Genomic DNA, 27,728 nt, shown 5'->3' with positions numbered 1-27,728 from the left:
CACCCTCGGATGGAAACCGTCAGGTCCTGGGGATTCTAGTTTCAGCTTTTAGTGAGCCGACATTGCTCTTGACCATCCGTTTTCCCTTTATGGAACTATAAAATTTCTTCTTATTGATTTTGATGTCCCTTGCAAGTTTCCTTTCCTAATCTCTTTTAGTAGCTCTTAAAAGCTGCTTTGTGACCCTTTGCTGGTCTTTGTATCGATCCCATTCAGCTGGATCTCTGCTGCATTTTGCATTTTTGTAAGCCCTTTCTTTTTGTTTTATGCTATCCCTAATCTCTTTAGTTGTCCATGGCTGTTTTTTCTGTGAAGTGGACCTTTTTCCTCTCGGGTATATACTCACTCTGTATTTCATTAAATGTTTCTTTAAATATTCTCCACTGTTCTTCAGTCGTTTGACTCATTAACAGATCTTCCCAGTTTACCGTGGACAGTCTCTGTCTCATCTCGATAAAGTCAGCCTTACCCAAGTCTAAAATTCTAGCAGATGATTCGTGCTTTTCACTTTCAAACCGGGACGTAAGGACAGAGTTTGCAAGAATGACAAAAGACAGAATCAAAGGCATGCAACATTCATAACAACACGGGTGAGGTCCCGGAGGACTGGAGAATTGCTAATGTTGTCCCCTTGTTTAAGAAGGGTAGCAGGGATAATCCAGGTAATTATAGACCTGTGAGCCTGACGTCAGTGGCAGGGAAGCTGCTGGAGAAGATACTGAGGGATAGGATCTATTCCCATTTGGAAGAAAATGGGCTGATCAGTGATAGGCAACATGGTTTTGTGCAGGGAAGGTTATGTCTTACCAACTTAATAGAATTCTTTGAGGAAGTGACAAAGTTGATTGATGAGGGAAGCGCTGTCGATGTCATATACATGGACTTCAGTAAGGCGTTTGATAAGGTTCCCCATGGTAGGCTGATGGAGAAAGTGAAGGCGCATGGGGTCCAAGGTGTACTTGCTAGATGGATAAAGAACTGTCTGGGCAACAGGAGACAGAGAGTAGCAGTAGAAGGGAGTTTCTCAAAATGGAGACGTGTGACCAGTGGTGTTCCACAGGGATCCGTGCTGGGACCACTGTTGTTTGTGATATACATAAATGATTTGGAGGAAAGTATATGTGGACTGATTAGCAAGTTTGCAGACGACACTAAGATTGGTGGAGTAGCAGATAGTGAAGGGGACTGTCAGAGAATACAGCAGAATATAGATAGATTGGAGAGTTGGGCAGAGAAATGGCAGATGGAGTTCAATCAGGGCAAATGCGAGGTGATGCATTTTGGAAGATCCAATTCAAGAGTGAACTATACAGTAAATGGAAAAGTCCTGGGGAAAATTGATGTACAGAGAGATTTGGGTGTTCAGGTCCATTGTTCCCTGAAGGTGGCAACGCAGGTCAATAGAGTGGTCAAGAAGGCATATGGCATGCTTTCCTTCATCGGACGGGGTATTGAGTACAAGAGTTGGCAGGTCATGTTACAGTTGTATCGGACTTGGTTCGGCCACATTTGGAATACTGCGTGCAGTTCTGGTCGCCACATTACCAAAAGGATGTGGATGCTTTGGAGAGGGTGCAGAGGAGGTTCACCAGGATGTTGCCTGGTATGGAGGGCGCTAGCTATGAAGAGAGGTTGAGTAGATTAGGATTATTTTCATTAGAAAGACGGAGGTTGAGGGGGGACCTGATTGAGGTGTACAAAATCATGAGAGGTATAGACAGGGTGGATAGCAAGAGGCTTTTTCCCAGAGTGGGGGATTCAATTACGAGAGGACACGAGTTCAAAGTGAAAGGGGAAAAGTTTAGGGGGGATATGCGTGGAAAGCTCTTTATGCAGAGGGTGGTGGGTGCCTGGAACGCGTTGCCAGCGGAGGTGGTAGATGCGGACACGATGGCGTCTTTTAAGATGTATCTAGACAGATACATGAATGGGCAGGAAGAAAAGAGATACAGACCCTTAGAAAATAGGCGACATGTTTAGATAGAGGATCTGGATCGGCGCAGGCTTGGAGGGCCGAAGGGCCTGTTCCTGTGCTGTAATTTTCTTTGTTCTTTGTTCTTGTTCTTTGATAGAAAATTGGTTGGTGGACAGGACACAGAGTAAGGATAAATGGGTCTTTTTCCGAATGGCAGGCAGTGACTAGTGGGGTACCGCAGGGATCGGTGCGAGGACCCCAGCTATTCACAATATACATTAATGATTTAGATTAAGGAACTAAATGTAATATCTCCAAATTTGCAGATGACACAAAACTGGGTGGGAGGTTGAGTTGTGAGGAGGATGCAGAGAGGCTTCAGGGTGATTTGGACAAGTTGAGAGAGTGGGCTAATGCATGGCAGATGCAGTATAATGTGGATAAATGTGAGGTTATCCACTTTGGTAGCAAAAACAGGAAGGCAGATTATTATCTGAACGGCTATAAACTGAGAGAGGGGAATATGCAGCGAGACCTGGGTGTTCTCATACACCAGTCGCTGAAGTTAAGCATGCAGGTGCAACAGGCGGTAAAAAAGGCAAATTGTATGTTGGCCTTCATAGCGAGAGGATTCGAGTACAGGAGCAGGGATGTCTTGCTGCAATTATACAGGGCCTTGGTGAGGCCACATCTGGAATATTGTGTGCAGTTTTGGTCTCCTTTTCTGTGGAAGGATGTTCTTGATATAGAGGGAGTGCAGTGAATGTTTACCAGACTGATTCCTGGGATGGTGGGACTGACGTATGAGGAGAGATTGAGCCGGTTAGGATTATATTCGCCAGAGTTCAGAAGAGTGAGGGGGGGATCTCATAGAAACCTATAAAATTCTAACAGGACTTGACAGGGTAGATGCAGGAATGATGTTCGCGATGGTGGGGAAGTCCAGATCCAGGGGTCATAGTCTAAGGATACGGGGTAAACCTTTCAGGACTGAGATGATGAGAAATTTCCACACCCAGAGAATGTTGAGCCTGTGGAATTCACTACCACAGAAAGCAGTTGAGGCCAAAACATAGTATTTTTTCCAGAAGGAGTTAGATATAGCTCTTCAGGCGAAAGGGATCAAAGGGTATGGGGCAAAAGCAGGAACAGGTTGCTGAGTTGGATGATCAGCCATGATCATAATGAATGGTGGAGCAGTCTTGAAGGGACAAATGGCCTACTCCTGCTCCTATTTTCGATGTTTCTATGTTTCAATCCTGAACGTGGCCTCTAACGGTCCCTGTGTCTGAGACTCAAAGAACATATTTTACCTGGAAAACTGGAGGAAAAGAGTGAAACAGGTCTGCTTGTGTCCCTGGATTCATTATATACCACAGAAAAATCAATAACATTTATATTTGAATCCACAGGAGTGAACATGTGCAATACAATTATGTGAAAACTGTGAATGAAGATGCTCGTAATTGTTTGATAAGTTCTGTATGAATTCAGCTTTCAACTTTATTCCCAAGAGAGCTCTAAGTAAGATAACATCCTAGACATTGAGATATGTGTGATTTATCCACTGCATTATTTACATCAGACTCAAAGCTGCTGATGTAATGTGTTTGTTCAAGTGAGTGTAACTAATAGCAATGATCAGGAGTTTAGCCATGTCAGTGGAGACTTGTCCCCTGTATAAATCTGAACCCGTTGGAATGGATTAGCTCAGAGTGCCTGCCTGAGCTGTGGGTTCCAGGCTAACAGAAGTCACTGCTTGTTCCAAAAATGGGACGTGCTGTAATCAATCAGATTGAACACATTTACTATCCTCTTCTTGCAGCCATTGGAGTTCCTGGTAAGCTGTTATCTCAGCTATTAATGGTGTAATCAGAGTTAACTGTGCTGCTGTACTCACTGCATGTTTTACACAGTTGCCTGTTCTGTTCCAACAGTTGAATGATGGAATATTCTCAGTCACTGCATTTTCAGTCTTGTAGAAGCTGCATTATATTTGTAATGATCTTACTTTAACCCTCTTTGATAATGTTAATGGATTATTCCCTGCACTGAATGTACTGAAATTAGGTCTGGACTATAAGCAGGAAACAGACCATCAGGAACTGCTGGCAGTTTCATGTTGTGGAGCTAACCTATTCTAGAATATTGTTATGAATGTGTTTTCAGTGATTAATAATGAGGCTGCTCACAATCTCAGTGTTACAAGGAGGCAGTGCAATGTCGTCCCTCCCCAATAACATGGTTCAGTTTAACTGGGATTTCAATGTATTTATTGCTTGTCACTGTTATGCAATATTATTTCATTCTGTGTGTGTCTGACGCTGCTTCAGAGGTCCGGACACTGAACAGAGTTTGCTGCTGATTCTTTCACATCTCCTTCTCCGTTTCACTGTGGATGAATTCACTGTCACTGGGCTACATTGTAAAATGAAATTTATTGATGTGATGTTGCAACAGTTTACACTGTATCTGTTGGAATAATGAGTCCTTCTATTTATCTGCAGATCATTTGTAGCAGTGGTGATGTTAGTGCTTTATTCGTTAAACAATCTCACAGTCTAAAGGTATACTTTATAATTGCAGGAGAAAGAATTTCAGTAATTGTGAGGTGTGTCTGGAAGAATCTTTTGATTGCGTTTATTCCATCCATTGTAGATAAAGTGAATAGTGTAGGTGAACAGGTTGAGATTTGCGTGATCTGCAGAAGCATTAAACTATTGTTTAATTAAACATTAAAGCTGGTGCTGTGGGTGGGGGGACGCAGTTGTTAAAACTAATTTGGCAGGGGGATTGGATACAGAGTGGAGTTACATTAGGGGGTGATGCACAGTCAAATATCGAAGAAAAACTGAGTCAGTCTGGGAGGCAGAGCAAATATAGACCTGTTAAGGCACAAGTGAATAATTCAAGGCTGGGTTGCATCTACTTTAATGCAAAGAGTCTTACTAATAAGGCAGGTGAATTGAGGGCATTGATTAGCACATGGGATTATGATATTATTGCTATCACAGAGACATGGTTGAGGGAGGGGCAGGACTGGCTGCTCAATATTCCCGGGTATAGAATCTTCAGGCGTGACGGGAAGAGATAAAAGAGGAGGTGGCATTGCGCTGTTGATCAAGGAGTCAATTACTGCAGTAAGGAGGGATGCTGTCTTAGAAGGTTCCTCAACCGAGGTCATATGGGTAGAACTTAAAAACATAAAGGGAGCAATCACTTGGCTGGGAGTGTACTACAGGCCTCCAAACAGTCAGGGAGAGATAGAGGAGCAGATATGTAGGCAAATCTCAGAGAACAAAGAACAAAGAACAAAGAACAGTACAGCACAGGAACAGGCTATTCGGCCCTCCAAGCCTGCGCCGATCTTGATGCCTGTCTAAACTAAAACCTTCTGCACTTCCGGGGTCCGTATCCCTCTATTCCCATCCTATTGATGTATTTGTCAAGATGCCTCTTAAATGTCGCTATGGTATCTGCTTCCACCACCTCCCCCGGAAGCAAGTTCCAGGCACTCACCACCCTCTGTGTAAAGAACTTGCCTCGCACATCCCCTCTAAACATTGCCCCTCGCACCTTAAACCTATGTCCCCTAGCAACTGACTCTTCCACCCTGGGAAAAAGCTTCTGACTATCCACTCTGTCCATGCCACTCAAAACTTTGTAAACCTCGATCATGTTGCCCCTCCACCTCCGTCGTTCCAGTGAAAACAATGCGAGTTTATCCAACCTCTCCTCATAGCAGGCCTCCAGACCAGGCAACATCCTGGTAAACCTCTTCTGTACCCTCTCCAAAACCTTCACATCGTTCTGGTGGTGTGGTGACCAGAATTGCACGCAATATTCCAAGTGTGGCCTCACTAAGATTCTGTACAGCTGCAACATGACTCGCCAATTTTTATACTCTATGCCTGACCAATGAAGGCAAGCATGCCGTATGCCTTCTTAACTACCTTAGCCACCTGAGAGAGGTGTAAAAATAATAGGGTAATAATATTAGGGGATTTCAATGTCCCTAATATCAACTGGGATAGTCTTAGTGCAAAAGGCTTAAAGGGGCAGAATTCTTAAAAAGCATACAGGAGAGCTTTTTGAGCCAGCACGTAGAAAGTCCTCCAAGAGAAGGGGCAGTACTGGACCTAATCCTAGGGAAAAAAGCCGGACAAGTGGTAGAATAACAGTGGGGGAGCATTTCGGGGATAATGACCATAACTCTGTAAGATTTCAAGTAGTTATGGAAAAGGACAAAGATGTGCCAGAAATCAAAGTAATGAATTGGGGGAAGGCCGATTTCAATGTGATAAAACAGGATCTGGCCAAAGTGGACTGGGAGCAGCTACTTGTTGGAAAGTCTACATCAGACCAGTTGGAGTCATTCAAAGAGGAAATATTGAGAGTTCAGAGCCAACCTGTGCCCGTTAAAGTGAATTTTTTTTTTAGAACATTACAGCGCAGTGCAGGCCCTTCGGCCTTCGATGTTGCGCTGACCTGTGAAACCATCTGACCTACACTATTCCATTTTCATCCATATGTCTATCCAATGACCACTTAAATGCCCTTAAAGTTGGCGAGTCTACTACTGTTGCAGGCAGGGCGTTCCACGCCCCTACTACTCTCTGAGTAAAGAAACTACCTCTGACATCTGTCCTATATCTATCACCCCTCAACTTAAAGCTATGTCCCCTCATGTTTGCCATCACCATCCGAGGAAAAAGACTCTCACTGTCCACCCTGTCCAACCCTCTGATTATCTTATATGTCTCTATTAAGTCACCTCTCCTCCTCCTTCTCTCCAATGAAAACAGCCTCAAGTCCCTCAGCCTTTCCTCGTAAGACCTTCCCTCCATACCAGGCAATATCCTAGTAAATCTCCTCTGCACCCTTTCCATAGCTTCCACATCCTTCCTATAATGCGGTGACCAGAACTGCACGCAATACTCCAGGTGCGGCCTCACCAGAGTTTTGTACAGCTGCAGCATGACCTCGTGGCTCCGAAACTCGATCCCCCTACTAATAAAAGCTAACACACCATATGCCTTCTTAACAGCCCTATTAACCTGGGTAGCAACCTTCAGGGATTTATGTACCTGGACACCAAGATCTCTCTGTTCATAAACACTACCAAGAATCTTCCCATTAGCCCAGTACTCTGCATTCCTGTTACTCCTTCCAAAGTGAATCACCTCGCACTTTTCCACATTAAACTCCATTTGCCATCTCTCAGCCCAGCTCTGCAGCCTATCTATGTCCCTCTGTACCCTACAACATCCTTCGGCACTATCCACAACTCCACCGACCTTAGAGAGATCCGCAAATTTATTAACCCACCCTTCTACACCCTCATCCAGGTCATTTATAAAAATGACAAACAGCAGTGGCCCCAAAACAGATCCTTGCGGTACACCACTAGTAACTAAACTCCAGGATGAACATTTGCCATCAACCACCACCCTCTGTCTTCTTTCAGCTAGCCAATATCTGATCCAAAGCTCTAAATCACCTTCAACCCCATACTTCCGTATTTTCTGCAATAGCCTACCATGGGGAACCTTATCAAACGCCTTACTGAAATCCATATACACCACATCCACTGCTTTACCCTCATCCACCTGTTTGGTCACCTTCTCGAAAAACTCAATAAGGTTTGTGAGGCACGACCTACCCGTCACAAAACCGTGCTGACTATCGCTAATGAACTTATTCTTTTCAAGATGATTATACATCCTGTCTCTTATAACCTTTTCCAACATTTTACCCACAACCGAAATAAGGCTCACAGGTCTATAATTACCAGGGCTGTCTCTACTCCCCTTCTTGAACAAGGGGACAACATTTGCTATCCTCCAGTCTTCCGGCACTATTCCTGTCGACAATGACGACATAAAGATCAAGGACAAAGGCTCTGCAATCTCCTCCCTGGCTTCCCAGAGAATCCTAGGATAAATCCCATCTGGCCCAGGGGACTTATCTAGTTTCACACTTTCCAAAATTGATAACACCTCCTCCTTGTGAACCTCAATCCCATCTAGCCTAGTAGCCTGAATCTCAGTATTCTCCTCGACAACATTTTCTTTCTCTACTGTAAATACTGACGAAAAATATTCATTTGACACTTCCCCTATCTCCTCTGATTCCACACACAACTTCCCACTACTATCCTTGATTGGCCCTAATCTAACTCTAGTCATTCTTTTATTCCTGATATACCGATAGAAAGCCTTAGGGTTGGACCAACAAGTCTAGGGAACACTGGGTGTCCAAGGATATAGAGGATTGGATCAGGATAAAAGGAGTCTTATGGCAGATTCAGAGTGCTGAAAACTGCGGAGGCCCTAGAGGAGTATAGAAAGTGTAGGGGGGTACTTAAGAACATAATTAGGAGAGCTAAGAAGGGACATGAAAAAACACATGCGGGCAAGATAAAGGAAAATCCTAAGGCATTTTATAAGTGTATTAAGGGCAAGAGGATAACCAGGGAAAGGGTGGGGCCCTTTAGGGACCAAAATGGCTATCTGTGTGGAGCTGGAGGACATAGGTGAGGTTTTAAATGATTATTTTTCATCTGTGTTCACTATGGAGAAGTACGATGTAGGTGTGGAGATCAGGGAGAGGGATTGCGATATACTTGAACATATTAGCATTGAAAGAGAGGAAGTATTAGCTGTTTTAGCGGGCTTAGAAGTGGATAAATCCCCAGGCCCAGATAGGTTGTATCCCAGGCTGTTATATGAGGCAAAGGGACTCTGACACAAATTTTCAAATCCTTTCAGGCCGCAGGAGAGGTACCAGAGGACTGGAGGACAGCGAATGTAGTACATTATTCAAGAAGAGCAGCAGGGATAAACAAGGTAATTACAGGCTGGTGACTCGAACATCAGAGGTTGGGAAACTATTGGAAAAAAATTTTGAGGGACAGGATTAATCCCCACTTGGAGGGGCAGGGATTAACCAGAAATGGTCAGCATGGCTTTGTCAGGGGGAGCTCGTGTCTAACAAACCTGACTGAATTTTTCGAGGAGGTGACTAGATGTGTAGATGAGGGTAAAGCAGTTGATGTAATCTACATGGACTTCAGTAAGGCTTTTAATAAGGTCCCACATGGGAGATTGGTTAAGAAGGTAAGAGCCCATGGGATCCAGGGCAATTTGGCAAATTGCATCTAAAACTGGCTTAGTGGCAGGAGGCAGAGGGTGATGGTCGAGGGTTGTTTTTTGCGAGTAGAAGACTTTGCCCAGTGTGGTACCGCAGGGCTTGGTGCTGGGACCCTTGCTGTTTGTAGTGTACATTAAAGATTTCGACAAGAATATTGGAGGTATGATCAGTAAGTTCACAGATGACAGGAAAATCAGTGATGTCGTAAATAGTGAGGAGGAAAGTCTTAGATTACGGGACGCTATAGATGGGCTGGTAAGATGGGCAAATGGAATTTACTCCTGAGAAGTGTGAGGTGATGCATTTTGGGAGGACTAACAAGGCAAGGGAATATGCAGTGGATGGTAGGACCCTAGGAAGTACAGAAGGTCAGAGGGATCTTGGTGTAATTGTCCATAGATCACTGAGGGCAGCAGCACAGGTAGATAAGGTGGTTTGGAAGGCATATGGGATACTTACCTTTATTAGCCGAGGCATAGAATATAAGAGCAGGGAGGTTATGATGGAGCTGTATAAAACGCTAGTTAGGCCACAGCTGGAGTACAGTGTACAGTTCTGGTCACCACACTATAGGAAGGGTGTGATTGCACTGAAGAGGGTGCAGAGGAGATTCACCAGGATGTTGCCTGGGCTGAAGCATTTCAGCTATGAAGAGAGACTGAAAAGGCTAGGGTTGTTTTCCTTAGAGCAGAGAAGGCTGAGGGGAGATATGATTGAGGTATACAAAATTATGAGGGGCATTGATAGGATAGATAGGAATAAACTTTTTCCATTAGCGGAGGGTTCAATAGCCAGGTGGCATAGATCTAAAGTAAGGGGCAGGATGTTTAGAGGGGATTTGAGGATTAAAATTTTTCACCTGGAGGGTGTTTGGAATCAGGAACAAACTGCCTGAAGAGGTGGTAGAGGCAGGAACCCTCACAACATTTAAGAAGTATTTAGATGAGCACTTGAAACACCATAGCATCCAAAGCTATGGGCCAAGTGCTGGAAAATGGGATTAGAATAGATAGGTGCTTGATGGCCGGCACAGACACGATGGGCCGAAGGGCCTGTTTCTGTGCTGTTTGACTCTATGACTCTATCATTCTATTTCAGAGGCTTCACCATTGAATAAACTGACTGAGAATAGAATCATTGAATACAAGGCCAGTAAACAGAATGCACACTCAGGGTATTAGGATTAGATGGCATTTGAAAAGTATCAGTGTGGTCAGTGTGAAAAGACAGAGAGAGAGGAGTGATTGAGAAAGAGCTGGAGGGGGACTGGAGGGGGACTGGAGGGAGGCGGGGGAAGTTACTTGAGAAGTGAGAGAGAGATAGTGGGCTAGCGGTGTGAATAATTCATCAGAATGAACTGATGAAACTTCCAGTACAATCCTGATGAGGAAATGTATTGAAGGTGTAATTAGGATATGTTCAGATTGTGAGATTTATTGTACTGACCGAGTGTGTTTCTTGCTATCAGGTCCCCAGTCTGTTTTGCTGAATGTTCCTTTTTTCTTATTTACTGATCTAATAAATGTTCTTATTCAATCGAACCCGAGATGTTCTGTTTGGAATTAATTACATAAGAGCGAAATAAAGAAATAGGAGCTGGAGTAGACCATTCGGCCCCTCGAGTCTCTTCCGCCATTCAACAAGATCATGGCTCGTCCAAGATCTCACCTCCACCTTCCCACACAATGTAATTAGCCCTTTGATTGCCTTAGGGTCCAAAGATCTGTTTATCTTATCTTGAATATACTCAAAGACTGAGCACTTACAGTTCTCTGGGTTACAGAATTCCAAAGATTCACAAGCCTGCAAGTGAAGACCTTCTCATCTCAATCCAGTATAACTGACACCTCTCTCAGGCAGGAATTATGTATTTTGAGATCGGAGACCAATACGGGAAGCAGCAGTCCTGGTGTGACCTCGCTCTGAATTATCATGCACTTCATTCTGCACTGACTGTCCCACCACACACGTGACTTCCTTCACTCTGTGCATGAAGCTGTGCTCCAGAAGTCTAGTATAATTTCTGCCTATGTCAATCTTCCCATCTGTGGTCCAAAGTTCAGTAAACTCTAGCTGTCCTTAAACTCACAGTGGATGGGATCTTACCTGACAGACACCATGAGGCTGTTGCCCGGCTGCTTTCCCTCCACCATCTCCTGCTGGTACATTCCAAGAGTTCCATTTGGAATTGACTTGATTAATTTCATTCACTCTTCATTCCCACTGGAACTCCTCACTGGCTCTGGTCTGGGAATGAAAACCCTTTGCAGGTTTCAGATCCTGGACCCTGTGTGGGGTTCCTGTTGTAAAGTATATGTGTGTGGACCTTGGGTGTAAACACTGGGATACTCCACACTCAAATGGTGTCACCACGGGAGGCTATTTAGGTCCCAGCTGTGCTGCCTTTGTGTAGGATACATGGATCATTCTTTGTTCCAATCTCACTCGAGGTCCTCTTCTTCACATTTATTCTGTTATTTTGATGACTCTGATGGGGCCATTTCCTTCTTTCATACTGAAATGGAAAATTTAATGAACTTTGCTTCTAATTTCCATCCCATGCTCAATCTCTGACACTTCCCTTTCTTTCCTCGATTCCGCTACCTCCATTTCAGAGGATTGACTTTCCATCAATATCTACTATCATCTCATGGACTCCCACAGCCTCAATCCAGCTAGGTGAAACAGCGATTTTACTTGTACATCTTCCAATGTAGTAACTGCATTCACTGCTCACAATAGTTTCCTGAGCATTGGGAGAGGATTAAATGCAGATTGGGTGGTTGCTTTGCTGAACTCTTCTGTTCCATCTGCAAGTGTCACCCTGAGATTCCAATCACTTGTCCTTTTAATTCCACATCCCACTCACACTCTGACCTCTCTATCCTCGACTTCCCACACTCTTCCACAGGAACAGCAATGAATTTTTCAATGACAATTTTTTTTTTGCCAGTCGGACCCAACACTGATATTAAACATTTCAGATTATAACCACAGCTCCCATTTTCTGTTCTGGTAATGATGGATGGCCCACACCAGGGTCATTTGGAGTGGAGGGGGTGTGGGTTGGGGCTTTAGGTGGGAGATTCCCTATTGGTACACAGCTGGCAGGCTGCTCCACATCCCTGGGCTCTACCCACCATTCTCCATCACTTTTCCAGGCCACTAGAGCCTTCTCCTCTTTTCAGATTTTCCATGCTTCCCTCTCCCTCTGTTATTCTGCTGGAACCATTTACACCCCCTCTGTTTCTTCAATTGTCCCATTCTCATTCCACCGTCATCCCTCTGGCCATTCAGTCCCTCCTGCCCTCCATCCAATCACAGACCTTCCCTTTGGTTCTTTCCTCCCCCTTTTCCCTCTTTTCATTGGCTCTATCATTGCTTTTAAAACTGTTAACCTCTAATATCTTCCGGTACTGATGAAAGGTTAATCGACCTGAAATGTTAACTCTGTTTCTCTCTCTACAGATGTTGCCTGACTTGCTGAATGTTTTCAATATTCTCCTATTTTTTTATCAGATTTACAGCAGTCTCAGAGTTTTGTTTTTGCTCCAATCATTAGGCCTGGATATTAACAGGTGTGGTTTACATAGGTGCGGAGTGGTGTTTCAGAGTTTTAACTCCACACTCTGTCCATTTATCATTGACAACTTCCCCACCCTGACATCAGCCTGATTGACAGGCCTGGCTTCCTGTCAGGCAGCTGGGGCTCTGGCGTAGGCCTCAGGACCAGGGCGGTCCAAACCATGATCCCAGGGGTTTAATACCAAATAGCAGGAGTGTCCAATACCTGACTCCAGAGGGGGAGCGAGTGATGACATCACAGATCTGGCCTGTTTGATCCACAACCCCCACAGAGGGGTCACCCATCCTAAACCCTGGTCTAAGTCCAGAGAGGAGGAGGGGATGATAGGAGGGGGAGGGGAGGGGTGAAGGGAAGAGGGAGAGAGGGAGGAAAGGAAGGGCGGAGGGTGTTTGTTCACCAACCCCAAGGAGGGATCTGCTATCCTGGAGTGTGTTTCGGTCCCCAGGAGAGGTCTAATCTCAGGTTGGTCCGATGCCCGCGGTGGGGGGTCTGAATCTGGGGAGGGGGGGTTCTGAGCCCATGAAGATCCAATCTGGGGAGGGGTAATCCAGAACCAGTGGTGAGGTGGGTGTTGATTCCAGTGGGACTGGGGTGTCCAATCAGAGTGAGGTCCAAACCCAGGGGTGTTCCAACTCTGGAGAGGGGGAGGGGGAGTCCAATCAGGAGGAGCAGCCTGATAACATGGGTGTCCTATCACAGGTTGTCCAATCACAGTGGGGGTTTGGGGGTTGGTTTCTGATAGCCAATTCTTTATGTGGGCCATGGGATTGAATGGGGAAACCGGGACAACAGAGTTAAACTTGGAAAGCAGATTAGATCAGAGACTTCCAGACTGATTAAAATATTTAAATTACCAACCCGTCAATTGAGAGCGGAAGTGTTAAAAGTGTTAAACTCTGTTAAACCCGGAAGTGGGCTGGTTGGAGTTGGGTTGGGGTCGGGGTTGAGACTTTTAGATTTTAACCTCTGACCCAGCCCCAACCCACCTGTTTATGGTGCTAAAATCCTGCCGTTCCTGTCTGGCTCAGACACGGAGAATATTTGATCAGTAATTTCCAGTCTCTTTTCCCTTCTCTCTCTTCCAGTTAATTTCCTGGCGATTGTGATCCTGTCCCGGGGAAAGTGCGGACTCTCCACCTGCACCACTTACTACCTGGTGGCCATGGCAACAACGGACCTACTGGTCATTGTCACTGATGTCGTACTGTGGCGGATCAGTTATTATTATTTCCCGGGATCTTTCCTGAAAATCACCCCGGTGTGTACTGTTATCTTTGTCCTGCTTTGTACAGCTGCAGAATGTTCTGTCTGGTTCACCGTCACTTTCTCCTTCGATCGATTTGTGGCCATTTGTTGTCAGAAGCTGAAAACTAAATATTGCACCGAGAAAACTGCGGCTGTGGTTCTCGCAACAACCTGCATTCTGCTCTGTTCAAGAAACATCCCCTTCTACTTTATAACTGAACCTGAAGAGATAATCGACAATGTACCGTGGGAATGTTCTATAAAGCCAAGCTATTATACTGAGCCCGGATGGGTGGGATTTGCATGGTTTGATACTGTTTTAACCCCATTGCTCCCATTTGTTTTAATTCTGTTGCTCAACGCTCTGACAGTCAGACACATTTTAGTGGCCAGTCGAGTCCGTAAGGGACTGAGGGGTCAGAGAGAGGGAGAGAATCACAGTGACCCAGAGATGGAGAGCAGAAGGAAGTCTGTGATTTTACTCTTCACCATCTCCGGCAGCTTCATACTTCTGTGGTTGATAATTGTTATCGATTTCTTCTATTATATCATAACAGGAACAGATCCCAATGATTACAACGATTCTGAACATATATTTCGACAAGTTGGATTTATGCTGCAGCTTTTAAGTTGCTGCACAAACACATTTATTTATGTGGTGACTCAGTCCAAGTTCAGAGAGCAGTTCAAGGGTGCGGTTAAATATCCGGTTACATCAATTATTCAATTAATTAATAAACAAAACAACTGAGAGGATCCCAGAGGTGGACCAGTGTTTCCAGTCCTGCATGGGGGAGTTCACGTCTGGACAAGCCCCACCAAGGGAGACAGAGAGACCCAGTGTGAGGGAGCAGGGCTGGGCTCGGCAGAGGAGCCAGTAGACCAGTGTCACAGCTTAGCAGCTGCACAGATGGATGGGGGGTGGGGAGCTGAGTCCCTTCCGGTTGCTCAACTTAGCTGATATTGTTAATGATTCCCTCTCCTCAGGAATCCAGGTCAAGTGCCCTTGGGTGGAGGGTGAGTGTCTCTCAACTCCGACTCAGCAGCTCGGGGGTCCAGCCACAAAATATCAAAACAGACACACCCCCTCCGCGCCCCTGGGGCACCTGTGCTGTGGGAGCACTGCACTGAGGGAGGGTCAGTAATGAGGGAGTGCTGCACTGTTGGAGGGTCAGTACTGTGCCAGTGCTGCAGTATGGAAGGGTCAGTACTGACGGAGTGCTGCACTGTCGGACGGTCAGTACTGAGAGAATGCTGCACTGTCATAGGTTCAGTACTGAGGGAGCACTGCACTGTTGGAGATGCAGTACGGAAGGAGTGCTGCAGTGTTGCAGGGTTAGTGCTGAGGCAGTGCTGCAGTATGGGAGATTCAGTTCTGAGGGAGCACTGCACTGTTGCAGGGTCAGTACTGAGGGAGCACTGCACTGTTGGAGGATCAGTACTGAGGCAGTGCTGCACTGTCACAGGTTCAGTACTGAGGGAGTGTGTAGAATTTGTAATCTTCTTATCCTGGTTCAGGCACGTGAATTGCATGAATAATCGAAAACACTCAGCACACTGAGTTGGATATCAAACTTTATGGAGTTACTCCAGATATCTAAAACTCATACAATGCAATGTTCTTCCCTTCTATGGACTCATTAACACGTATAATTACTTACTCCCAAAATATGAGGGAAATGAAATCTGTCCAATCACCCGAGAGTGGTCAACATCACATTGATGCTAATTTCCTAGTGACTGACCAATCAGTCCTGCTCCGGGTGCAGTAACAAAGTTTCCCTTGCAGTTTCAATTAAGTAATAAACAAAACAACTGAGAGCAGACACGGGCTGTGATTCCAGTCCAAAAATGTAATATTTATTCCCAGATTCCCATCAACTGAATGGCACGAGGAATTGCGGGGGATCTGAAAATACACCCAGCGGTGGGGGAGGGGGAGGGGGTAGGAGGAGATACAGAGCGCCCCCTGCAGGATAGGGAGAGAAACAGCAGCCACAATGTCTCCTCCACCTCCTCTGGTTTAATGCTCAACTCCTCACAATTGCTCTGAAAGAAAGTAAAACTTCTTCTTACAAAAGTAAAAATGCTGCAGATGATGGAAATATTCTTGTGCAAATTGATTTTTGAAATTATTTTTGTTTTTGAAGACACTTTATTGAGGCTGTTTCCCTTCCATTCCCCATGCACGGTCACCTCTCTCTCTCTCTTTCTGAGTCAGATGGTGAGGGCCATTGTTGAATTGTGGTTCAGATCTGGACAATACTAGTCAAGGGGCTCGGGTGGGAAGGCGGGATGGGAGGAGCGATTGGTGGGGGGGAGGGGTGCAAGGGAGCACCACCAGGATTTAAAATGTAGTTCAGCTTTAAGAAACTGTACCTTTAAGAGACCAGGCCACTGATGCCACTGATGACATCAACAGATATATCAGATATATATATATATATATATCTATATGGACTCCTCCCATTTTGAGAGCTCACTCAGCACATAGCTTTACAAAGGGCGCACAAGTGAGGAAAGACCTGTACCTGAAATCATGCAATGTAAATAACTAAGACAATAAATAGTGCTTGTATTGAATCCAAATATAAAGCCTGCATTTGTCAGTGAAAGAGGATTTAAGAACACAGCACAACACTACAATTGTTGGCGATGAGGAGAGAACAAAACAGAAGAAAAAGAAAGGACGAAGCACAGAAGGATCCAAGAACTGAAAGCAAACACCGCAAAAAGAAAATGAGAGCAAACCAGGACTGGATCAAAGAGAAAACCTAGGCCGGAACAGGAGAAAAACATTTTGCAGGTACACAGAAATAAAGAAAACAAAAGTGATGCAGCCATACATGTATGATCAAATATTAATTATTAAAAGGGGTGCAAACCTGAACACCCAAAGAAAAAAGTGTTTACAATAAGGCAAACAACACAGACAACCCAGGAATATACAAAAGACTTGCATTGAGGTTTTCAGATTTAAAAATCAATCAATCACCATGTGTGTACAACAACTGCCAGTATACAGGAGAACACAAGCAGAACAGGACAAGCCCACACAAGTAGTGTTGGATCGACTCCAGATGCACAAATTGCCACGAAATAAAGACAAGTGCATTTTTCAGCTACAGGCATAAAAAATGTCTTTCTCCAGATTCTAAGATGGTGAAGGGAATCTTGAATGCAGATCCTCCCATAAATACAAACCAAATCAAATCTCTACATTGCATTGTATATTGTGAGATTTATCCCAGAGTATGCCTCTATTACAGCCCCACTTTGAGAAACGATGTCAAGATGTCAATTGGAAATGGAACGAGGCAGAAGCACTGACATTTCCAAACTTCAAGAAAGCTTTAACAAATACACAAACAGTGACTTCTTTCTATCTAAAAAGGCCCACTGCCCGAAATTTTATGCCACCCCAGCGAGCCGGATGGTGGTGGAGGGGGGGAGGGGGGGGGTTGGGGTTGGTGTAAAATGGAACGGGAGGTTCTGGGAGGCCTCCATCTCACTTTACATAGGGCGGGGGGTGGGGGAGCAGAAAACGGGCCAATCAAAGCTGTTACGTTGCCAATTAAAGGCCACTTAAGGGCCTTCGCCCACCTCCACTGGGATTTTACCCGTGGCACAGGGTGCCCGATTGAGGGCTGCCCCCACTTCCCCAACCACACCCAAGACCCAAGACACCACCTTTCCCCCCAAACAGCCACCCTTCCCTCGCTCTGCCAAAGCAACCCAAACGTACCTGCAGTCCTGGCTCCATGTCCTCGGCTGGGCTGCAGTCCCAGCAGTGGCCACCACTCCCGGTGATGCTGCTGGGACTAATAGCTGCTGGCCCGATGATTGGCCGGCAGCTCAATGAGGTGGGACTTCCTCCCTGAAGTGGGAGGAAGTCCCGTCTCAGAACAATTAAAGCCTGGGGACCCATAAAATACAGGACGGATCCCCAGGCTAGGCAGAAGCGGGTTGGCCACTGAATTTTACGTCGCTAGCAAGTTCCTGTCTGCTCGACATAAAATCTCGCCCACTGATTTGATAGAAGTTCTCAGTCTAGTTGGTCTTGGAGCCATTCTCTGCAAGAAAACAAGCAAATCATTGACAGACACAGAAGCAAGATATTCACGGACTGAGAAAGGAAGCCAGAGTGTTAAATTTGAAGAAAGGACATTATGAAGGTATGAAGGGAATATTGGCTGAGGTGGATTGAAAAAATACATTAAAAGGTATGACAGTACATAGGCAATGGATAGTCTTTAAAGAAATATTACATAGTTTACAGAAACTATAGATTCCTTCAAAGCACAAAAAGCACAAAAGTAAAGGCAGTCAGCTGTGGATATCAAAAGAAGATAAGGTTTGTATAAGATTAAAAGAAAAAACCTATAAAGTTGCCAGAAATAGTAGTAAACCTGAGGATCTGGAGGATTTTAGATTACAGCAAAGGAAGATGAAGAAACTGATAAAGAAAGGGAGAATAGAATATGAATGTAAGTTCGCAAAAAATATAAAAAGGGATTGTAAAAGCTTCTATGGGGATGCAAAATGGTAACGTTTGGCTCAGACAAATATGGGTCCATTACAGTCAGGAGAATTTATAATGGGGAATAGAGAAATGGCAGAGAAGCTAAATGATTACTTTGTGTCTGTCTTCACTGAGGAAGATACAAGAAATCTCCCAGAATTAGAGATCCAAGGGATTAGGGGAATGAGGAATTGAAGGAAATTAGTATTAGTAAAAAGGTAGTATTGGAGAAACTAATGGAGCAGAAGGTTGAGAAATCCCCAGGACATGATATTCTACACCACACAGTGTTGAAAGAGGTATCTATGGAGATATTGGATGCATCTTCCAAAATTCCATCGAATCTTGGTGATCTTGGTGTCCAGGTACATAAATCCCTGAAAGTTGCCACCCAGGTTAATAGGGCTGTTAAGAAGGCATATGGTGTGTTAGCTTTTATTAGTAGGGGGATCGAGTTTAGGAGCCACGAGGTCATGCTGCAGCTGTACAGAACTCTGGTGCGGCCGCACCTGGAGTATTGCGTGCAGTTCTGGTCACCGCATTATAGGAAGGATGTGGAAGCTTTGGAAAAGGTGCAGAGGAGATTTACCAAGAAGTTGCCTGGTATGGAGGGAAGGTCTTACGAGGAAAGGCTGAGGGACTTGAGGTTGTTTTCGTTAGAGAGAAGGAGGAGGAGAGGTGACTTAATAGAGACATATAAGATAATCAGAGGGTTAGATAGGGTGGATAGTGAGAGCCTTTTTCCTCGGATGGTGATGGCAAACACGAGGGGACATAGCTTTAAGTTGAGGGGTGATAGATATAGGACAGATGTCAGAGGTAGTTTCTTTACACAGAGAGTAGTATGGGCGTGGAACGCCCTGCCTGCAACAGTAGTCGACTCGCCAACTTTAAGGGCATTTAAGTGGTCATTGGATAGACATATGGATGAAAACGGAACAGTGTAGGTCAGATGGTTTCACAGGTTGGCGCAACATCGAGGGCTGAAGGGCCTGTACTGCGCTGTAATGTTCTATGTTCTATGTTCTATTGTATCTGTAAGACTAGGCAGATGTGGATAATTGCAATGCAGGAATATAGATTTTTTACAGGATTTTCATCAAAATTGATTAAACATTGTGCCCACGAATCCTATCTTTTAATCACAATGACATTGATAACAATGGAAAAAGCAAGACGTGCATTCCACAACCATAGGACGTTGCAAAGCATTTTCCAACTCATGAAAGGCTTTCCAAGTCAAGTCACGGCCATCATGTACAAAGCATGGTTGTCAATTTGCACACAGCAAGCTCCCAGAAACAGCAACATGATAAAGACCGATTTTGAGAAATGTTGGCGAAGACCTCAGAAATAATTCCCCCGCTGCTCTCTGCAATAATGCAACGGTATCATTTGCATCGAGCTGCAAGAACCAAGGGCACCTCAGTTTACCGTCTCACCTAAAAGCAGGTACCTCTGACAGTGCAGCACTCCCTCAGTACTGCACTGAAGTGTCACCTTGGAGTTTTTGCTCAAGCCTCTGGTGTTTTGAACTCACAACTTTCTGACTGTAAAGGCAGGAGAGCTACTTTCTAAAAAAAAGGAGGATCAGAATTTAGGAATTGATACATTGTGTTCTGTAAAGATAGACAGAAGCACATTAAATAAAGGAAGGTAATTAGCATCAATCAGAAAATAATCTTATTGTACAAAGTCCATACAAACAGACACAGCTGAAACAAACAGACATTTATCATAGCAGGAGTGAGTGTGAAGCAGGAATTGCAACCACCAGCAGTGCAGATACCTTCAGCATGGTGGGTTTTGCGTTCAATCTTTGAATCAGAGTCATAAGCTGGTAAGATCACTGCACATGTGCCTGAGCAGCTGACGGAGGCTGTGACAGCTGAGAACTCTGATAGTCGGAGGATTGTGGGTGACCTGGCCCATGCTGAGCCCCAGGCTGATGACGAGCCTCTGGTGTTGACTGCACAGGGCATGCTGGAGTTGCAGAGAGAGGTAACGATACATCAGGCAGAAGTGCCAGAGGCAATCAAAGACGGTGAGTGGGTAATGGAGGGTATTCCATCCAGGCCATGAGTGCAGCCACGTCTCAGGCATGTGAGCGCATCGCACTTCCTACATCGAGAGCTGGCGACCCTCGTGAAGAGCCAGAATCCACAGATGCTTGCCAATCCGCACACCATTGATTTGGCCATGAGCTCAATGCAGGAGTGGCGAGGAAGGACGAGGTGCCTGAACTCTTCTCCATGTCTTTGTCCTGTTGGTGAGCCTGGAGGTTCAAATGATCTTTGTGCAACAGTTATATTATAACTGCCCCCCTCAACTTGGTAGTCCCTATCCCTTCCACTGCATGTAAAATGGGAGTGTCTGCATAGAGTTGTAAATACATTTTCACACTCGCGCACAACATCCCCACACAGGGAGCAGAGGTCAATTAGCTGGCCTTCCAAACCAGAATTCATAGGAAAGATAATATATTTCTTCTTTAATTTGAGAAAGTACAGCATGTCACTTGTCATGGACTGAAATGATGATGTAACATAAGATGAGTTAATAACTGTTTATATTTGGGTTTCGTTTATGATGCATGTCAGAGAAATTGTTTTCCATGAGCTGTAGTCTGGCTGAATAATGATTGCCAAAGATTTGTTCATTTTATACTCTATTGTTGAAGATGTAAGATATGATATGTGGAGAATGACAGAAGAATTATATTCATTAAGTGAGATGTCCGATTGTCAAAAACTATGGGCTGTATTTTGTGCCAAAGGTGAGGCCCACAGTAGCGGGCTGACAAGACGGGGGGCATCCCACCTCGGCCCACTGGAGCCCCCTGGTGCGATTCCACAGTGCCATGCCACTTAGCAGTTGGTGCTGGGATCGCAGTCCCTTTGAAAGACTGGGATGGCACCTTGGCATCTCCAAGAGTTGCCAGCCAATTACAGGGAGAGTAGCTCAGCAGTATCAGTGGGACGGGTGGCCACTGCCGGTACTGCAAAAGGCCTTGGACCTTGGAGCCCAGATCCAAAGTGAGTGAGGCGGGGTTGTTGGGGCCAGACGGGCAGGCCAACACGAGTGGGAGAGGGTGAGTGTTTTCTGCGGGGTGTGGGGGGGGGGGGGGGAGGGTGGTTCAGGGAGGTGCAAGTTTTCCCGTGAGCCACAGATGGCCCATGGAGGAGGCCCCTCCCCACAAGCCCACAGGGAGGTTGCCTTGTTTTACTGGAAAACCTCCCCACGTGATGGAGGCACATCACCCCACCTCCACCACCACCACCAACACCCCCTCCACCTCCACCCCCTCCCCCCACCACCACCAACACCACCACCCCACCACTAGTTAAAGAAGAGGCAGGAATTGGTCTACATACAAACATACGAATATATGAATTCGGAGCAGGAGTCGGCCACTCGGCCCCACCATTCAATAAGTTCATGGCTGAACTGATTACTCCACATTTCCACCGACTCCCCCACCCCACCGATAACCTTTCACCCCCTTGCTTATCAAGAATCTATCTACTTCTGCCTTAAAAATATTCAAAGACTCTGCTGCCACTGCCTTTTGAGGAAGAGAGTTCCAAATACTCACAACCTTCTGAGAGATAAAATTTCTGCTCCTCTCAGTCTTAAATGGGTGACCCCTTATTTTTAAACAGTGACCCCTAGTTGTTGATTCTCCCACAAGGGGAAACATCCTTCCGACATCCACCCTGTCAAGACCCCTCAGGATCTTATATGTTTCAATCAAGTCGCCTCTTACTCTCCTAAATTCCAGCAGATACAAGCCTAGCCTGTCCATTCTTTCCTTGGAAGACAGCCCGCCCGTTCCAGCTTTAGTCTAATAAACCTTCTCTGTACTGCCTTCAACGCATTTGCCACTTCCTCAAATAAGGGGACCAGTCCTGTACACAGTACTCCAGATGTGGTCTCACCAATGCCCCGTTTGGCTGAAGAATAACCTCCCTACTTTAGTATTCAATTCCCCTCACGATAGACAATAACATTCTATTATCTTTCCTAATTACGTGCTGAACCTGCATACTAACCTTTTGTGATTAATTCACAAGGACACCCAGATCCCTCTGCATCTCAGAGCTGTGCAATCTCTCACCATTTAGATGATGCTTCTTTTTTTATTCTTCCTGCAAAAGTGGACAATTTCGCACTTTCCCACATTATACTCCATTTGCCAGGTCTTTGCCCATTCAATTAACCTGTCTATATCCCTTTGTAGCCCCCTTATGTCCTTCCTCTTCACAAGTTACTTTCCGACCTATCTTTGTGTCAGCACCAATTTACCAACCATACCTTCGGGCCCTTCAGTTAACTCATTTATATAAGTTGTGAAAAGTTGAGGCTCCAGCACTGATCCCTGTGGCACACCACTCGTTACATCTTGCCAACCAGAAAATGACCCATTTATGCCTAATCTCTGTTTCCTGTTAGCTAGCCAATCTTCTATCCATGCCGATATGTTACCCCCTACACCATGAGCTTTTATTTTCTGCAAGAACCTTTGATGCGGCACCTTATCAAATGCCTTCTGGAAATCTAAGTACAATACATCCACTGGTTCCCCTTTATCCACAGCACATGTAATTCCCTCAAAGAACTCCAATAAATTGGTTAAACATGATTTCCCTTTCACAAAACCATGCTGACTCTGCCTGATTACCAATAGCTAACATTTTCCTTAGGACAGATGTTAAGCTAACAGGCCTGCAGAATCCTGCTTTCTGTCTCCCTCCCTTTTTGAATATTCGCTATTTTCCAAACTAACGGAACCTTCCCCGAATCTCGGAAATTTGGGAAAATTAAAACTGACGCATCAACTATCTCACCAGCCGCTTCTTTTAACACCCTAGGATGAAGTCCATCAGGACCCGGGGCTTGTCAGCCCGCAGCTCCGACAATTTGTTCAGTACCACTTTCCTAGTGATTGTAATTATCTTGTACTCCTCCCTCCCTTCCATTTCCTGACTTACAGATAATACTGGGATGTTACTTGTATCCTCAATCATGAAGACCGACGCAAAATAAAAAATTATAGAATCATAGAAATATTAAGGCACAGAAAGAGACCACTTGGCCCATCATGTCTGTGCTGGCTGAGAAACGATTCACCTACTCTAATCCCAACTTCCAGCATTTATTCCGTCGCCCTGCAACTTATGGCACTTGAGTTGTATATCCAGACTCCTTTTGAATGAGCTGAGGATCTCTGCTTCAGTTATCATTTCAGGAAGTGAGTTCCAGACCATCACCACTCTCTGGGTGAATAAGATTTTCCTCACCTCCCCTTTAACTTTTCTACCAATCACTTTAAATCTATACCCCCTCGTCACTGACCACTCTGCTCAGGTGAATAGACACTTCACCTCTACTCTATCCAGGCCCCTCAAAATGTTGTAGATTTCAATCAGATCTCCCATCAGTCTTCTCTGCTCCAATGAGAACAACCCCAGCCTATCCAATCTTTCTTCATAGCTGCATTTTTCCAGTCCTAGCAAAATCCTGGTAAATCTCCTCTGTACCCTCTCCAGTGCAATTACATCCTTTCTGTAATGAGATGACCAGAACTGCACACAGTACTCAAGGTGTGGCCCAACCAATGAGTTATACAGTTCCAGCATAATCTTCCTGCTTAACAGGGTAGTTGTTATGGGGGACTTTAATTTTCCAAATATTGACTGGAAATACTATTGTTCGAGTACTTGAGATGGGTCAGTTTTTGTCCAGTGTGTGCAGGAGGGTTTTCTGATACAGCATGTAGACAGGCCAACCAGGGGCGATGCCACATTGGATTTGGTACTGGGTAATGAACCCGGCCAGGTGTTAGATTTAGATGTAGGTGAGCACTTTGGTGATAGTGATCACAATTCGGTTAGGTTTACCTTTGCGATGGGCAGGGACAGGTATATACAGCAGGGCAAGAATTATAGCTGGGAGAAAGGAAATTATGATGCGATTAGGCAAGATTTAGGATGCGTAGGATGGGGAAGGAAACTGCAGGGGATGGGCACAATGGAAATGTGGAGCTTATTCAAGGAGCAGCTACTGCGTGTCCTTGATAAGTATGTACCTGTCAGGCAGGGAGGAAGTTGTCGAGCGAGGGAGCCATGGTTTACTAAAGAAGTTGAAGCTCTTGTCAAGAGTAAGAAGAAGGCTTATGTGAGGATGAGACGTGAAGGCTCAGTTAGGGCGCTTGAGAGTTACAAGCTAGCCAGGAAGGATCTAAAGGGGGAGCGAAGAAGAGCAAGGAGAGGACACGAGAAGTCATTGGCGGATAGGATCAAGGAAAACCCTAAGGCTTTCTATAGGTATATCAGGAATAAAAGAATGACTAGAGTTAGATCAGGGCCAATCAAGGATAGTAGTGGGAAGTTGTTTGCGGAATCAGAGGAGATAGGGGAAGTGTTAAATGAATATTTTTCGTCAGTATTTACACGAGAGAAAGAAAATGTTGTCGAGGAGAATACTGAGATTCAGACTACTAGGCTCGATGGGATTGAGGTTCACAAGCAATTTTGGAAAGTGTGAAAATAGATAGGTCCCCTGGGCCAGATGGGATTTATCCTAGGATTCTCTGGGAAGCCAGGGAGGAGATTGCAGAGCCTTTGTCCTTGATCTATATGTCATCATTGTTGACAGGAATAGTGCCGGAAGACTGGAGGATAGCAAATGTTGTCCCCTTGTTCAAGAAGGGGAGTAGAGACAGCCCTGGTAATTATAGACCTGTGAGCCTTACTTCTGTTGTGGGTAAAATGTTGGAAAAGGTTATAAGAGATAGGATTTATAATCATCTTGAAAAGAATAAGTTCATTAGCGATAGTCAGCACGGATTTGTGAAGGGTAGGTCGTGCCTCACAAACCTTATTGAGTTTTTCGAGAAGGTGACCAAACAGGTGGATGAGGGTAAAGCAGTGGATGTGGTGTATATGGATTTCAGTAAGGCGTTTGATAAGGTTCCCCACGGTAGGCTATTGCAGAAAATACGGAAGTATGAGGTTGAAGGTGATTTAGAGCTTTGGATCAGAAATTGGCTAGCTGAAAGAAGACAGAGGGTGGTGGTTGATGACAAATGTTCATCCTGGAGTTTAGTTACGAGTGGTGTACCGCAAGGATCTGTTTTGGGGCCACTGCTGTTTGTCATTTTTATAAATGACCTGGAAGAGGGTGTAGAAGGGTGGGTTAGTAAATTTGCGGATGACACGAAGGTCGGTGGAGTTGTGGATAGTGCCGAAGGATGTTGTAGGGTACAGAGGGACATAGATAGGCTGCAGAGCTGGGCTGAGAGATGGCAAATGGAGTTTAATGCGGAAAAGGGTGAGGTGATTCACTTTGGAAGGAGTAACAGGAATGCAGAGTACTGGGCTAATGGGAAGATTCTTGGTAGTGTAGATGAACGGAGAGATCTTGGTGTCCAGGTACATAAATCCCTGAAAGTTGCTACCCAGGTTAATAGGGCTGTTAAGAAGGCATATGGTGTGTTAGCTTTTATTAGTAGGGGGATCGAGTTTCGGAGCCACGAGGTCATGCTGCAGCTGTACAAAACTCTGGTGAGACCGCACCTGGAGTATTGCGTGCAGTTCTGGTCACCGCATTATAGGAAGGATGTGGAAGCTTTGGAAAGGGTGCAGAGGAGATTTACTAGGATGTTGCCTGGTATGGAGGGAAGGTCTTACGAGGAAAGGCTGAGGGACTTGAGGTTGTTTTCGTTGGAGAGAAGGAGGAGGAAAGGTGACTTAATAGAGACATATAAGATAATCAGAGGGTTAGATAGGGTGGATAGTGAGATTCTTTTTCCTCGGATGGTGATGGCAAACACGAGGGGACATAGCTTTAATTTGAGGGGTGATAGATATAGGACAGATGTCAGAGGTAGTTTCTTTACTCAGAGAGTAGTAGGGGCTTGGAACGCCCTGCCTGCAACAGTAGTAGACTCGCCAACTTTAAGGGCATTTAAGTGGTCATTGGATAGACATATGGATGAAAATGGAATAGTGTAGGTCAGATGGTTTCACAGGTCGGCGCAACATCGAGGGCCGAAGGGCCTGTACTGCGCTGTAATGTTCTAATTCTAATTCTAAGATGTAGAAAGTAGGTGGAGGCACCATGAGGTAATGAAGAGGAGTATTAATGAACATGAATCAACAAGGAGGTGATAACCTGAGGGAGAATCAGAATACAATATTATCTTTGGAATAACTGGTGTGAGAACTTGGGAAGATCCAAGGTAAAATAAACAAGTTGATGCAGGCACAGTGGCGCAGTGGTTAGCACCGCAGCCTCACAGCTCCAGGGACCCAGGTTCAATTCCGGGTACTGTCTGTGTGGAGTTTGCAAGTTCTCCCTGTGTCTGCGTGGGTTTTCTCCGGGTGCTCCGGTTTCCTCCCACAAGCCAAAAGACTTGCAGGTTGATAGGTAAATTGGCCATTATAAATTGTCACTAGTATAGGTAGGTGTAGGGAAATATAGGGACAGGTGGGGATGTTTGGTAGGAATATGGGATTAGTGTAGGATTAGTATAAATGGGTGGTTGATGTTCGGCACAGACTCAGTGGGCTGAAGGGCCTGTTTCAGTGCTGTATCTCTAATCTAATCTAATCTAATCTGAACCAGAATCCAAACCTTTCTAGAGGTGTCATGTATGCAGCATTTGTGATTAATGTGGCACAGAAGGGACTGGGCGACACACAAGGTAATTGAATCCCTTTGTTCAATCATGAAGATAAAAATGAGAAAATGGTTCAAAGGAACCCTGGCTACAGACCATAATATGATACAGCAGGTGGAGATTACATTTTTGTCACTCCCAAGATGAATTGGTACTGGCACTGACCTTGTTAGCAAAGCATGGCGTCAGCCTCAGAAAGTGTCCCAGCTAGAGTCCATCAGAGAGCTTGAAGACTCTGGCAGAGTCCCGATACACAAACATGAAGAATACCCAAGTCATCTGATAAGGATTGGTAGAACCTGTCCAGTACCAGATATGGAATGCTGCACCAGAAAAGGAACTATTTTCTCTGCGGGTGTGATGTGGTTTATATCATTCCAGTCTGTGGGTTCACAATTGTTGAGGAATCATCCAATTGTAAGTTGAGTCTAAGACAGCACAGTGGTGCAGTGGTTAGCACTGCAGCCTTACAGCTCCAGTGACCTGGGTCCAGTTCTAGGTATTACCTGTGCGGAGTTTGCAAGTTCTCCCTGTGACCGTGTGGGTTCCCACCAGGTGCTCCAGTTTCCTCCCACAGCCAAAGACTTGCAGATTGATAGGTAAATTGGCCGTTGTAAATTGCCCC

General features: G+C 45.1%; 1 protein-coding gene across 1 annotated transcript; it reads left to right on the top strand.

The window, feature by feature from the left end:
- Nucleotides 1-10,678: 10,678 nt before the first annotated feature.
- Nucleotides 10,679-14,649, top strand: LOC137365618 (probable G-protein coupled receptor 139). Its single transcript, XM_068027993.1, has 2 exons — nt 10,679-10,754; nt 13,739-14,649. The coding sequence occupies exons 1-2, from the start codon at nt 10,715-10,717 to the stop codon at nt 14,647-14,649; spliced, it is 951 nt and encodes a 316-aa protein (XP_067884094.1). The 5' UTR covers nt 10,679-10,714.
- The last annotated feature ends 13,079 nt before the right edge of the window (nt 14,650-27,728 follow it).

The sequence above is a fragment of the Heterodontus francisci genome, unplaced genomic scaffold (assembly GCF_036365525.1).
Source record: "Heterodontus francisci isolate sHetFra1 unplaced genomic scaffold, sHetFra1.hap1 HAP1_SCAFFOLD_96_1, whole genome shotgun sequence".
Lineage (NCBI taxonomy): Eukaryota > Metazoa > Chordata > Chondrichthyes > Heterodontiformes > Heterodontidae > Heterodontus > Heterodontus francisci.
The sequence above is the reverse complement of the archived record's forward strand: the minus strand, read 5'-3'. Positions and strand labels throughout refer to the sequence as shown.

Bases quoted from the DNA above. Each gene is read 5' to 3' on its own strand.
- LOC137365618 (XM_068027993.1), top strand. From the start codon at position 10,715: ATGGCTCGTCCAAGATCTCACCTCCACCTTCCCACACAAT. The intron at 10,755-13,738 runs GTAATTAGCCCT...TCTCTCTTCCAG, and splicing joins CCTCCACCTTCCCACACAAT to TTAATTTCCTGGCGATTGTG.